Raw genomic sequence first — 15,175 nt, forward strand, 5'->3', positions numbered from 1 at the left:
ATTATAAACGAGTTTGGAAATCGCTAAGGATTTTAGAATCGTTATGCGACCATAAAGTGTAAGGTTTCTAGGATACCACAAGTTAGGCAGGCTTTTCATTTTGATTAGTTTCTGTTCAAAATTCTTCTTGTAAACAATTTCATCATTATACGAGAAATTAATTCCCAGTGCGAGTATAGAGTTAGCTGGCCAAGCAATTCCCAGGGGTTTTGTTGTGTTTTTGTGGCTTGCGCCTAACCACATTCCTTCAGTTTTACTTTTATTTATTTCTAGGCCAGAACATTCTTGAAAGTTTGACAAAAGTTTGAATCAGTAAATTTGTTGCAGATTTCGTTTCAGAAACAAAGGCAGTTGTATCATCAGCGTACTGGGATAATTTAAATTCTTTGTCATGAATTTTTATTCCTTTGATGGTGTTATCATTTCTAATGGCGTTAGCTAAAATTTCCGCGCATAGAACAAAGAGAGAGCCTGAGAGCGGACAACCTTGACGGACACCCCTTTCCAGTTTGAAAAACTCAGATGCGAATCCATTGTTAATAAAACAGCTGGAGCAATCGGTGTAAAAAGTTCTAATCCACTTTTGAATGCATGGGCCAAAGTTAAAAGCTTGCAGCGCCCTGAAGAGGAAGTTCCAATCCACCGTATCGAATACTTTTTTAAAATCAATAAAAATAGCCAAACGAGTTATACTTTCTAGTTCTGTTACTTTCATGATGTCTGTGATTAGCCTTATATTTTGACCGATATACCGGCCTTTGACATATCCGGTTTGGTCTTCATTGATAATGATTGGAAGACCACTTGAAATCTTGTGTGCTATAACTTTGGTAGCGATTTTGTAATCAACATTGGGTAAGCTTAAGGGTCTCCAGTTTTCAAGGAATGACTTGTCTTTCCTTTTTCTCTGGTATCACCTTGATAAGGCCCTGTTTTTGCGTTATGTTCAGTTGTCCGTGTTCATATGCGTAGTTGAGACTTTGTACCATTTCTTCTCTCAGCAAAGACCAGAACCGCAAATAAAATTCTACAGAAAGGCCATCTGTTCCTGAAGTTTTATTTTTGGAACACTGTTTTAATATGAGAAAGCACTCTTCGTTGAGAAGCGGACGCTCAAGTTCCTCTTGGTGAGTTGCTTCGAGTTTAGCAATATTTGAACTTTCAAAGAATTGTTCATAATTCGAGTCGTTACAGTGCGCCGCAGTATATAGGTTTTTATAGAACATTTTTCCTTGTTCTAAGATTGTTTTAGGATCGTTTATCTCCTTATCGTCGTTTGTTTTAAGCTTTGAAATGTATGATTTACAATGTTGTCTTTTTTCCATATTCAGAAAATATTTAATGTTTTTTTCGCCATTTTCATGCCAACGTATCCTGCTTCTAATTATAGCACCTTTTGTTCCGTATTCAGCAATCGCATTATATTCTGCTCTGAGACGGTAAAAGTTTGATATGTTTTCTTTTGTTCTGTCAATCTTAAGCTGGTTCATCAAATGATCAATTTTTTGTTGGAGGTGCCTTTCGGTATTCCGGCGTTCCCTGTTTTTTCGTTTTGTATATTGAACACAGAAACCTCTAACCACCATTTTAATCATGTCCCAGTATAGGCCTTTGTCGTCCAAATAATTACTTTCACGTACAAATTGATTCAGGAAGAGGATAAAACTCTAAACCATTTCTCTCATTTCTGTTTCAATGGTAGCTTACTCTTCAAACCAATGTTAAATTGCTTACAGATGCGATTTTCTCCTTTGAAAGAAGGCCTACTGTATTGCCAGTTTTCATGTGACGTCTCATTTTCCAAAATTGAAATTACTAATCCTACTGAAAGTTTAATTATGTCAAATGTAAGACTCGCTAATGACTTGGCGTTTTACAACATTTAAGCAGGACCGCGTTCTTCATTTTGTATTAGAGCGCGTATGAATTTCCAAATTTATGTTTTACATGACATCAAATATGGGGGCCCGGGAAGGCTTTTCCGTAGGTCAAAAGATGAGTCATCGCGTAAGTTTTTGCTAACTGAACAGTTCTTGCTCCAAGAGAAGAATTAATTGTAATATTTTGGAGATCTGGAGTAATAACGTTTCGTTTAAATAGCAAAATTCAATGGCAGATGTAACGGTTACTTAACAGGCGCCATGTTTTTGTCCCTCCGAAGGGCACCAACATGGCATTTTTATACAAAGCTTCATAAATTTGGGTGAAACACTTCCCCAAATAACGCTCGAATGAAAAGCCGCACAGACTTCAATCTTGGTAAGATGTTTATATAACAATAATCTACCATATTCCAGATTCTTGAGTTAATTTACTGAATGGTTACGACTTTTATTTTTGATTGCGTGACAGTGCAAACTAGAAATCTTCCCATAAGTCATTTTAATCCAGCGCCATATTGTCTAAGAATAGAACCAAGCTCCCCGAAGTTATATTGCGGACATGTACAGATAATGAGGTACTGGGTAGAGGGGTCACCGATACCCTAAAAACACTGTCTCCAAGGTCTTTTCCCAAAAATATTAAAGACATATCAGCGGAAGCATAATTACTACGGCGAATTTTCATAGTCTCAACACGTGATACAGCATAACAAACCTCTGCTCACTAAATTTAATGAGTAAAGTATAGGGGTTTTGGTAGTGATTATAACGTCGGTTTCATACATTACCCAATCTTCTTTCCAAACTCGGAGTCTGCCAATTCGACCTATGGCGTTCGGTTTGAGCGAGCAGTTACAGTCAAATTTATCGGAATTGGAAGTTTGATTTTTTAGTGAAGTCACAACGCGACCAGCTCGCAGCTGGCTTGAGAGCTCAGTTGGTAGAGCACTGCACCGGTATCGGAAAGGTCATAAGTTCGAATCCCATTCAAGCCTGAATTTTTTTCAGGCTTTAATTTCACAGCTGCTTAAGTTGTATATATAACTGCGATGATCAATCATGTCTTAATATCTTTGTCCGAAGTTCAAATATATGAATTTCATATATTCACTTGTAAATTGAGAGATTGTTGTTGTGTTATGTCCATCAGGGACTAAGAGCTAACTAAGTTATTATTATTAGAGGATGATAAATTTAGTAAGTAAACAGTATTCTGCCCTTAGGTTTCCACTTAAAATTTATAGCGACTTTTCTACCTTCTCACTGGTAGCAATTCAACTCCCAGATACTGACACTTCACAACACCGCACTCCAACTGAATGGAATCAAACCAAGCTGAAGACCACAAGTACGCATTGCGGACCTATGTTTTAGACACTGGTGTCAAGAAGACATAGCGCTGTTGATCGCGTCCCCCGCTCAAATCCTACCGCAAACGAACTTGATAGTGAACCTCTGTACTTTGAGAAATAGCGCGAAAAATTCGGAAGCCTTAATTTTGTTTTTAGGGACCGTTCATTTTTTATCAGGTAGGGGAGGCTGGTGGAATTTGGGGGGGGGGGGCATGCGAAAAAAATGGCTTTCGAGGGGGGGGGCCATCCCAAAAAAATAAGGGAAAAAGGGGGGGTCACGTGAAATATTTTAGTAAAACTTTAAAATGGCATAATGTTTGAATATCAAAAAAATTGCTATAGAATAAACATAGAAGGCAGGATACAAATTTATTACAAACTTTCCTTCTGCTTTAAAAAACGTTTGGCGACAAAAAGCATTTGTAGCTACTGAAAAGAAGTATTTAACACTGTTATTTTCGAATGCAACTTTCACTGGCACTCATCTTCATCTTCGTTGTCGTCGAGTTCTTCGTCGCCGCTTGTGCTGCTATGGGAGTCTCTTTCACCGATGCTGCAAGAAGCAGCAATGCTTTCCATCAGAGTGTACTCTTCAGGGTATATGAAGGTGTAAACATAATCTCTGACTTCCTGCTCAAGGTTGGTGGTGATTCTGCTTCTTGCAGCATTGGTGAAATAATTCCCTTCCAAGAGCTGTGCGATGTATGGCCCATCTCTTCTAATAACGACGTGGCAACATCCTCAACTTTAATACACTCTTCCGAGACGGCCGTTCTAGGAGGGTACACAAGGCATTGTGGAAGATCATTTCCTAGCGGGTTTCCCACACAGATTCCAAAAACTCGTTTGACGTTGTTTTCAGTCCGCTTCCTCTTTCTTTCATTTGACTTTCTGCGGTTTTCTTTTTTCCTTCTCCTTTAGTTGATGTGCTGTTTGAGTATGCCCTTGAATATGCTGTTATAATTGCTCTTATTTTCTAGTGCTTCCATGTCCTGCGTGACCTTCGTCAACTTAGCTTCTATACATTTGATCTGTTTTACATTAAAACTGTGGGCATTCATCAATTCAGATGAGGGAGATGCCAATGAGAGGCCAAATGCCACACGCTCAGGGCGAGCCATAACTAGGAGGTCCGAAATTGACTTCTCTTTCTTTTGATTTGTTTTTCAAACAACAGCTCTTTGTAGTATAGGGATTGTAAATATTGTCTTCACGGTGAGCACAAAACGTGAAGTAGGGGGATAATAGAGAAATATTAAAAAAAGTTGAAATCTAAATATTGTTTGTTCAATTTTTTTTTTGGGGGGTCATCCCAAAAAATGACCGCTATAAGGGGGGGGGGGGGGGCACGTGAAAAAATTGGTAAGCTGAGGGGGGGTCATGCGATTTTTAAATGGTGCTTCCCAAATCCCACCAGCCCCCCCTCCCTCATAAAAAATGAACGGTCCCTTATTTAATAAATATACCCTCGTAATCTACAATTCTTGAACTTTCAGAAAATAGGTACTTTCCTGGGGTTTACGCCAACCGTCCGACAGTAAACCGGCGCCAACTAAACAAATGATGGCCATTTTGGGGTATACTGATACCTTCAAGCGGCCGTTGCCAGTTTTTTGCCGTCCCAAGGGTGATTATGCTCTGTTTTATGCCTCTACGAAACGGCCAGGAAGATTTGAAGTTGGACGTTTTTGGCCAGATGAAGGTAAAAGAATGACAATGTGGAAACGTAATTGTTTATTTGGCTTTTGTTAACGCTATGGACCGTACATATGTGTATTACAACCATCATTTTTCTAGTTTTTCTTCACTTGCATTTTTTTTTTTTTTTTTTTTTTTTTTTGTACTTATATTTGATAAACTGAAAACTGGACGACGCCCAACATTGTTTTCGGAACCTCTATTAAACGGCCACTTCTATTAAAGTGCACCTAACCCTATTTTATTTATTTATTTTTTTTTTTTCGCCAAAACCAATCTACATGTTATTTGAAATACTTCTGCGGAAAAATTTTTGGATTCAGTTAAATCCTCGATTTTCTGTGCCCCAAAACACCGCCATTTTGTTTCACGACCGAGTTTGAGGAGAGTGGGTCCACCGGCTGTTGTGACTTCTACCCAGGAAGGTCGAATATCTCACGTTCTCTCATTTCCTTCAGGATGGTGCAATACACATTCGAAAAGTGCACAGAAATGCCTTTCAGAAGTACTATCGGCTGTTGCAGCAATATCCCAGATCTAAAAAAAGATATACTGTATAATTTGCTGGCGATGATCGGTCAATGGAACAATAAAGACATGAACGATGATTGATTTTGTCGAACCGAAACAAGCGAACTGAGTCTGTGAAGAATTCTCACTGGAATTTGTTCCGCAGACTTTCAAACGCTATTTTCAAAATTTTCTGCTTAAAGCCAACCAGCAATTCGTAGAAGTACTACCGAAAACCTATGTCTTCCAGTCCCGCAGTATTTATAACATAACTGGCAAAGTTGTGTGATCAATCAAGAAGCGTTACGACTAAATATACTGATGTGTAAATAGGTCGCAACTGTACGCCGCCAACCAGCACTTATTTCTCTTTCGATTTAGATAAAAGTCGAAGATTAATCCTTAAGAATTACATGATAACAAAACTGTTAGACTCACAGAGTTTTTCGAGGGTTTGGAAAGCAGCAGTGAGACAAAGATTTTATACATTTATGTCGAAAATATGAGGGCGTAACATTATCTGCGGACCGCTTAGGGAACACATCCTTTTCGCCTATCCGACGAATTTCACTGCAAACTTTGAAAAAAATTGACACTGGTTATTTGGAGTTACGACTTAAAACGTGTGACAATGTGAAATCAGTAACTGTATGAAATGTTTCCTTCCGCCTTGCTTTCCGCAGCTTCAAAAATACAGGTCCAAACAATTCTACGATTTTCAATCGATCGAAGCCAGTGTTTTGGAGGTCATCAGGTCTCGAAAACTGCAACACTTACGTCGCTCTTATAAACATGAAGTATTCCAGAAAGTAAAACACAAACTGGATTTGATAGAGCAACCATACCTTGACATAATACATTCTCGCTAAGGACAAATGTAAACGGGCCATAAACGCGTGTGGGAGTCTCGTGTTTAAGTGACGAAATTACCATCCAAAGCAGTCCTTGAGTTCTCTTTCCTGCTTTTCGTTTGCCTGCTTCTTCACTTCGTATCTAGCTTTCCATTCCTAATATACAAGCAGCTCGTCCGCAAAGAAGTCTTCTCCGTCGTCGCTTGAAATATTGCAAATTGTGCTCAAAGCTCTAAACAGTGAGTTCACAGTTGTCGAACGTGCTCGATCGAAGCTTATTTCGGTGTCTTCCGAATCGAAACATAACTCTGACTCCAGTGACGAAAAAGAAATGATCCTGAAACAAAACTTGGACGTTTTAGTCCGAAAATATATTGGAACGATTAGTTTTGTTCTCCATTTTCTCGAACAAATACAGAGAGCTGACTGAGACGCCATTGTGTTTGGTTCCTGGTTAGACGTCATCAGCAACCGCCGCCCCAGACTCCCTCAAACGCGGTCGTGTCACACTTAAGGCGCGACTTTGAAAGGGCATAGAAAATCGAGGATTCAACCAAATTCAATTTTTTTGCACCCAAATGCTTCAAATAACAAGTGGATTCGTTTTAGCGAAAAAAAAAAGAAAAAAAAAAAAAAAAAATGGTGTTAGGTGCACTTTAAGCGGCCAGTTGTCTTGTCCCCGACAGTGGCTGCTTAAGAGAGGTTCGACTGTATTAAATTTCAACGCGCAGCTTTAAACTTCCATACAAGTCTTTTGTTTGTCTTTTGCTGACTGTTGCCCTTTGCTTTTGATAAGATTGCGAGACTTTAGGAGCTGAAAACTCGGGCTACATTTCTGCGTGGATTCCTTTGCTTAAAGCGAAATTAATAAGTACTTATATTTGGCGGAATTGTACGTACGAAACTTTCCTCGATTATCAATGCGCCACACTGTGGCTTCTTTGACATTTCAAATACTTCCTCTGTTAATTAAACCCTCTCAAAAGACAAGGATTGGTAAACATTCTATTCGTCTAGCTCGATTGATTTTCTCATTAACCAATTACAACAACGGCAGTCTGTTTTTCTCTCGAAATGAAGCGGGGATTATTAGGCGAAATTAGCAGATGTCGCCCTTATGAGTTTGTGTTCACGGATAAACACTCGTGTGACCATAAGAGAAAAGACCGGCTGCCAGCAGTCTTGAAACCAGTATGGATATTGTGGAAACGTCATACACTTTCTTAGTCCGTCATCTTCTGCTTGACGTTGTGTAGTTTGAGTTTGATGGTACGTCCAAACCGATGAAAGGAAGGAAATTCAAATCAGCAAACATTGACATTGTCACAGCGTTATTTTTGCGTGGACTTCATTGATTCAAGCGAATTTACAAAATTTGACGACCAAGTTTTTTTTTCCTTCATGATTAATGCGCCACGCTATTTGAGGCTTTTTTTGATCTTTTAAGTACTTTCTCTCTTTGGCCCTTCTCGTGTGACGAAGATCGGCAAAAAATCTATTAGTCTAGTTCAATAAATATTTTTCCAGCAACCAGAGTGAAAATCGAAAAAGTCTTCCGTATTACACTCTAGATCTTTTGTAGCCCGTCATCTACGGTGTACTGACTGACACAATTATTAGAAGTTTGAGTTTGGTGATACGAGTAAATATGAAGGTAGGTAATTCAGTTCAGCAACATTGTCAGTTTTGCGTTTGAAGGGTTGTATCAAATTTTTAATAAATAAATTCTATTATTTCTTCTGTTTCTGTATTTTAGTAGCTTTACGGTGATACGGTTAAAAGCGACGCGAGTACCGAAGGCTTTCTGAAGGACACCACTGAATTTCTGATCTACAGTAACCTTAAACAACAAAAAACTGAAAATGCTGTTGTTGAAGGAAATCCTCATTTTATTTTGGATCGCGACGATTGGTACAGTACAGGTTTTCTTTTTTTTCTTAAAAAAAAAAAAAAATCACATTTGTATTAATACAAATTACCGTATTTTAACTCTGATAGGATACGATCAGATAGAAGCATAGCCGTAAGACTCTGACAAAATATTCAAAACCTTCTCAAATAAGTTATCTCTGATAAAGCATTTCAATATTCTCTGGTAGAGAAATAATTGCAGTCTTTGGATTTCATTGTAAACATGGAGCGCCCCGTGGGTATTTTCCACCGATTAGTCCATTGTAGGGACTTGAATTACAGAGATTTACGTAGTTTTGTCTGCATCGAAACAGTTAGAACAACTTTTTCGTGTCGATTAAATAAAGATCTGTAGAAGCTGGAGTAAGAGTCTTAAAAAAAAAGTTGTTATGAGCTCGTTGTCAAAAGAGAAGACCACTTGGATAAAATCTTGTAAGAAACCCGGACCGGAAAAAAAGAAAAAAAAGGAAATTAAAGACGAAGAATCATTTCATGAAAGCAAGAAGAAGGAACTAACCGCTAGCTACAAAGATTCACGGCTCGACCAACCAAAAATGGTACTGAGACAATATGGCACTCCAACAACATTTCACCCTAGTGAGTTCATTGAGGTACGTTTCGTTTCGAATGGCCAATCGATCGATTGTAGTTGCAAGTTTCACGGTCGGCTTCCTCCATTTTTTTTGTTACACTGACTGCAACGCTTTGTTTCTGATAATCTTGCAAAACAGTAAGGGGTTACGTGCGCGCGTGTGAGGTGAGTTGAGTGAGTTGTTAAACGTGAGCGATGTTGGTGTGCGTCCAATCAATCGAAAACTCGGACTTTATTTTTGCGTGGATTGCTTTCCTTCAGGCGAATTAATAGGTTACTTACATTTTCTACGATCATTACCATTCTGCGGGAGGCTTTTTTTTTCCTTTCAAATACTTCCTTTCTTCAGCCTACCGAAGTGACGAAGATTGGCAAATATTTGATTCTTCTAAGTCAACATAGATTTCTTAAGAACCAATGTAAATATCTCATCCGCTGATTGACATGGTGAAGTTTGTTGAGTCGTACGTGAAGACAAGAAGGCTGGTAATTCAGTTCAGCAAACACTGTCAGTTTTGCGTTTGAAGGCTTTTGGTTTGCGATAGCTAACCAATGGCTCCAAAAAACTAAATCTTCTGTTTTCACACTTTATCAGCTTTACGTTTTTTTTTTTCCTTATTTCCTTTCGGTCTTATTTTTAGGGCGATCGAGTACAAAAGTTTTTCCTGAAGATCTACAATAGTTTTAAAATAGACCAGCCGTTCTCTATCTCGCTTATTTTTTTGGCTATTCAATAGATCCTTTGGATAAATGGCGTCTAAATTTGAATAACAATAGTTTATACATCCTTAGCCCCATACTCATGTTTCAAGACAAAGGATTTTTTTACATGAATGTGAGGCTAAGGGTGTTTAAGTATTGTTATTTAAATATAGGCGCCATTTATGCAAAGGGTCTTTATCCTCTGATAATCTATTTCAGAAGCAAATCGCGAGCTCTACTTCCCAAACTATTACTTCTTTGCTGATAGACGATTGATCAAGCACACGATAGAAACGGCGCACGTCAAGAACTTAGACGACTGTGAACTTCTTTGTTATCGGCATGGCAACTGCGTCAGTGTTAATATTAAAAGAGATCGTGACAGTACAACAGGGCAACAGGAATGTGAGCTAAATAATTCCACCCACATGGAGCATGATGAAGACCTGACAGTTGACAACGCTTACCTTTATCGCGGAGCGAAGGTGATAAACTTTAAAAATTTGATTGCATAAATAGTTGACAATTATTTGTTGAGACTCCGTGCATCTTGGTGGGAGTTGGTAAGGGGGGAGGGGTCCTGGGATGCCCGTGACCCCTTCATTTGTAAGCCTATTTTTAAGCAAACAACGTACAACAGGTGGCGAAAAGGGCATGACAATCTGGTGAGTACCCTAACTTTGACACAGTATAGAAGCGCGCCTTGATGCATACACCGTCTTGGTGAATAATAGTAGTCTAAATGAATCGTTATTAAATATCTATGATAGTTAGTATTACGTTTGGCTGTTTCAGAATGCCTGTGGAAAGGTCTCACCTTGCCTCAACCACGCCATATGCCAGTCAGGATTTACAGACAAGGGATATCGATGTTTGTGCTATCCTGGATTCAAAGGCGAACACTGCGACGAGGGTACACGTAACATGTTTTTTTCTTTTTTTCTTTTTTCTCTCTCTCTCTCTCTTTTTTTTTTTTTTAATAAAAAAGCACCTTAAAAGGTTGTTCTTTTTACCGTACATGCATCACTTGGCCTGATTTTTGTGCTTTAGAGCATTGTTATTTTATTTTTAAGGCATGTCGTTTTCACTGAATGAAAAAAGAACACTTCAAAAACATAGCTTTTGGTGATTGTAATCTCCCCGTGTTGTATTTTGTCTGCTCTGGATTTTTAAGTCTTCAAGGTTATTCACAAATCTGCGTGTTCAAAACATTACTAGTAACATGGAAGCAATGGCGGTTATTGTAAAAAGGTTATTTCAATATATCTATGATACGTCTCGATTTGTTTTTCTCATATGGTCAAAGTGTCTAGATTCACAGGAGAATGCGTTTATTGCCTGATATTTCTTTCCACTCAGATATTGACGAGTGTGCTTCAGCGGCGCCATACTGTATTGTTGATGCTATTTACCCAACAGGGCCTCCAGGGCCTTCTCCTCGACGATTTTCAAAATGGCATCTCCCTCCGTCCATTTTGAAAAAAAGGAGGGGGCCCTGGGGACGAGATTGGCTACTTACCACAATACTAAAGGTTCGTACCAATGCAAAGGAATACGAAGGAATAACTTGTCAATTACACAACGTTGACCTAATCTGGTCTCCTAAACCAAACCGATATCAAACTTCTCATAGAACTGAGATGCAAATGCGCTTTTAAGGTATCGATCAGTGTGCTAAAGAAACCCAAACTTTCAGTTCTGATGCCGTTTGCAATGATACCAAGGATTCATACAAATGCTTCCTCCATTTTACGCTTGTGAAAAAGGAAATAGTGGATGTCTGCAAGCAGGGTAGCTTGCCCTACGTTGTATCTTCAAACGATTTTTTGAATACGACTGATGTAATTTTGCATTCATTTTTTACTACATTCTTTCTAGTTGAACCCTCGACGTGCAAGGAAATTTATGACAAGGACATGTAGGTGGAAGTTCACAACTAATTTGCTCGATATTGTAAAACTCACTTAATGTGTATAGTCCTGATTCAAAAGAATTTCCATATTCAAAAATAATACAGGCGTTATAGATGCTTTTGAAATGTTTTGTCATTTTTCACTGATAAGAACATCAGTAAACATAAATTGATTGGTATATCATTTTAAATTTCCATTTATACATCAATTGTGTTCATTCTGACACAAAAAAGACCCTCGAGTGATGAAATTCAGAGACTGATTCTTGATGCCAATGTATTCATTTTTACTCCACTGACGCAAGAGAAGACAGAGGGCAAGGAGTTGATCCTCTATGTAGACCTTTTTCTAACATCCTTCTCAAGCTATTTGTAGAGATGATACTCAGTTTTCCGTCAGATAATGTTGCCACGTTGCATGGATAATCCTGCGGAGAACAAAATGCCTGTGAAACCACTTGGGCTGTTTACGAAAGCAAAATGCTCGTCGAAGTAAATCCCAAATTTTTTTCTTGGTTACTTTTGCAGAGAACTTATGAACAGTACTTAGTCCAGTTGTAGCGGAAGCTCTTCTGTACGGAAACTACATTCCTTTCCATGAAAACCTCACCAATTTTTTTTTTTTTTTTTTTTTTTTTTTTTTTTTTTTTGTAATTGTTATTTTCTTTTGTTCATTTTTGGCTTCATATATTCCTTTAATACTTTCCTAGCTTCTTCGACAATCTATAGCTTTTCGTCGTACTTAACACACAAAAGAACCTGTTATACGACCATGCTGATAAGTCCAAAATAATCACCCCAGCGATGTGGCCGCTCTCTAAGTGAAATAATCAGAATATCTGTACCTTAAAGAAGAGAGATCGAGACTTGAATGCAAGGTATGAGAGAATCATCGCGCTCGAAACTTCTTGCTCTTAGATGACATTTCTTGATATTCAACAGGTTGAACAGGAGTCAGCTGGTTACGCTCAACGTTGATTCTAAACTTATTCCCGTTTACTGTCACATGGGAGATTTTGGATGTGGAGAAGGAGGATGGACACCAGTCATGAAGATTGACGGTAACAAGGTACGACTATAATCAAGGCAGTTTTGCTTCATGCTCACAGGGAAATGTTATGCCAAAATTATGATTTGCTTGCTTTAAATAACTCTGCGCCAAGTTCATCAAAGATAAAGGTACCTTAGCCAGACAAAAGCGAGATATACATACCTGCTGTACTTTGCTTTTGTCGTCGACGCATAACCAAAATAATTCTTTTTTCTTTCTTTCTTTTTTTTGCTCAAATGAGTTATCATGTATCTTGTTCATCAGAAATGCTAGGCTAATATCAAAAGTTTGTATTGCTAGACGTCTCTGACATCTTGTATCAAGCCGTACGCGATCAGATGCGGATAGGCTATGCTGAGAGCTAAACTTCATAAGAACCTCTGAAACGGTGTTGGGAGATCGATGTAGCTTGCATGGACAGCAGTCATTCGGGAGAAAAACTGAAAAATTGATAACCAACAAAGAAATAATTATTCAGAATTTTCGTCTTCGTTTTGACTCAACTGTTTAATTACGCCCAGACCAAACGGAAATTATCTTTGGATTACGGTTGCGTTCTCCATCTGCTCGCCACTTTTCTTTGGTCGAAGCAAGTCTTCTGTGAGGAATTACCCAAATAGAGATTAGAAAGAGATAGAAATACAACTCGGCGAGCGAACAAAACTTGCAGAAAACAATTTTACATGTCATCTGTTTATTTTTTTTGGTGCCGAGATTTTTTCCTTGCCAGGATTAAACGCAAGGGAAAGTAAACGAGACGACGTAAAGCGAATTACTAGTTCAAGGCTGAAATTAGCATTTAACTTCAAAAACATTAAGTGAATAACAATAAAACTTTTGAGTTTATTAATATACTTTAAAACAGCACGTTATTAAGTTTTTTGGCTTACAGAAATAAGAAAGTCTGAAAGACAGAAAGAATGTTTTTTGGCTAAATGTCTACAGAAAAATAGCAGAGAAACAAACCAGCTCAATTAATTCAAGGTTGGAAAAACTAGCGCTAGCCTGTCTGTACGGTTTTGTAATTTTTTATTCTTCGCGTTACTGATTGACAAAGCTTTGTATCAGGCACAACCCATACAACGCCAGTTCGATGGGCACAAACTGCAGCCTGGAAACGAAACAGCTCAAAACACACCTATAAACGTTAACAACTCACCACTTGTTACTTAACGCTACAATAAAATTTCTACAGATCGAATGATTTACGTGTAAAAAGTTTGTGCGCATAATGCTAAAGCTTAGTGCGCAGGTTGTCATCTAAATTCGAATTTTCTAATAAAGGCTTGACATGATGTGCTGCAGGCTTGTGGAAATACCAATATGATATTTATACATAAAAACGTGTTCTCGCGAATGACCCAATAGGTAATTTGTAATTTGCTATTCTTTTATTTTCAACAGCACACTTTTCGCTATAAATCCGAATACTGGTCAGACACAAATGAATACAATCTTCCTGGAGGATTGACTGGATTTGACTCACAAGAGACCAAGTTACCGACCTACTGGAACACGTCCTTCTCTAAGATTTGTCTTGGAATGAAGATCGGCGAACAAAAGAACTTCGTTGCCATCGACAAGCAGGCAACCTCTCTGTTCTCACTGATCGCTGACGGGCAATACCGCGCCACCTCATTGGGACGTGACACGTGGGAGACGCTGATTGGTTCACAAGCCTCTTTGCAACCCAGATGTAACATGGAAGGTTTTAATGCTGGGTGCACCGATCGCGTCCATTATAAATCCAGAATTGGGATCTTTGGCAACAACGAAGACAATTGCAAAACCTGTAGCTCGAGAATTGGATTTGGTACAGGCTGGGCAACCTCGCCTAACTTGGACAACGCGTGTGGAAACGTCAACTGGCCAGGGTACAACATCAAAGCCATGGGGTACATCTTAGTGCAATAAGAAGGAACTGCATGGAATCAAATAATACTGATTCATACATATTCATAATCACATTAATAATTGCATTAAAATAATGAAAAACATTTGGACCCGATAGGGGGGAAATTTTGACAAGAAAGCAATTGCCTTTGATTATAACATAACAAAAAAAAAAAAAAGAAAAGCCCCGCTATCAGATTTTGGTACATGTACAACGTAAAATTCAAAATCTTCTCAAACAATTTTTTTTTTGTTTAACGTGGAGATGTTGTTGATAGAAACTTCTTTATCGCTATCAAAAAAATACTAGTGTCAGTCACAGCTCTTTTGTTGATTCAGTTAGTATTAATAAACGTTAACAATAATTCATAAATAAATGATGGTACCGGGCGGGAAAGAGCAGACCCTTCCTCTTACAAAAGGAAACAGTATATAATATCCACCTTCATGCACAGAGCTTGTATGGGAACACTATTTCAGAGAATGTATGGGCGCGTTCATATAATTACAAATTTCTCGGCTATAAAAATTAAATCCAGAAACAAAATAAAGAGTGTCAAAGTCGATGATAAAGAGTTGATGTCCCTTAAATTTCAGATCTATAGCTTTATCACTCTAGTTAGAAAAGATATTTGTTAAATTATAGAGTCTGTATGGGAACGCCATTACAGAGATTGTATGGGCGCGTGCACATAACTGCGAATTTCTTGGCTATAAAAAATTTAATCAAGAAATGAGAGATAGCTTTAATACTAGTCGTATAGGAATACCTTTCACTAAATATCAGCAGAAAAGGTTTACTATTCGAGCTATAGTTTTT

The 15,175-nt window shown here is 38.2% G+C and overlaps 2 protein-coding genes across 4 annotated transcripts in view; both read left to right on the forward strand.

The window, feature by feature from the left end:
* The window catches only part of LOC145484277 (putative skeletal organic matrix protein 5), a 70,278-nt gene that overhangs the window by 18,519 nt on the left and 36,584 nt on the right, over positions 1 to 15,175 (forward strand). The window lies entirely within an intron of this gene.
* Positions 9,232 to 14,503, forward strand: LOC145484272 (putative skeletal organic matrix protein 5). 3 transcript variants are annotated; one of them, XM_081462916.1, is made up of 5 exons: positions 9,232 to 10,412; positions 10,859 to 11,031; positions 11,378 to 11,417; positions 12,354 to 12,480; positions 13,867 to 14,503. In XM_081462916.1, the coding sequence occupies exons 2-5, from the start codon at positions 10,953 to 10,955 to the stop codon at positions 14,374 to 14,376; spliced, it is 756 nt and encodes a 251-aa protein (XP_081319042.1). In that variant the 5' UTR covers positions 9,232 to 10,412; positions 10,859 to 10,952; the 3' UTR covers positions 14,377 to 14,503. The 3 variants fall into 3 exon arrangements, with proteins under 3 accessions (XP_081319042.1, XP_081319040.1, XP_081319041.1); XM_081462914.1 differs by lacking the exon at positions 10,859 to 11,031 and having other exon boundaries at positions 9,232 to 9,984; positions 10,295 to 10,412; XM_081462915.1 differs by having other exon boundaries at positions 9,232 to 11,031.

The sequence above is a fragment of the Orbicella franksi genome, chromosome 4 (genome assembly GCF_964199315.1).
Source record: "Orbicella franksi chromosome 4, jaOrbFran1.1, whole genome shotgun sequence".
NCBI lineage: Eukaryota > Metazoa > Cnidaria > Anthozoa > Scleractinia > Merulinidae > Orbicella > Orbicella franksi.

Bases quoted from the DNA above. Each gene is read 5' to 3' on its own strand.
- LOC145484272 (XM_081462914.1), top strand. From the start codon at position 9,928: ATGGAGCATGATGAAGACCTGACAGTTGACAACGCTTACCTTTATCGC. The intron at 9,985-10,294 runs GTGATAAACTTT...TGGCTGTTTCAG, and splicing joins ACCTTTATCGCGGAGCGAAG to AATGCCTGTGGAAAGGTCTC. The intron at 10,413-11,377 runs GTACACGTAACA...CATTCTTTCTAG, and splicing joins AGGCGAACACTGCGACGAGG to TTGAACCCTCGACGTGCAAG.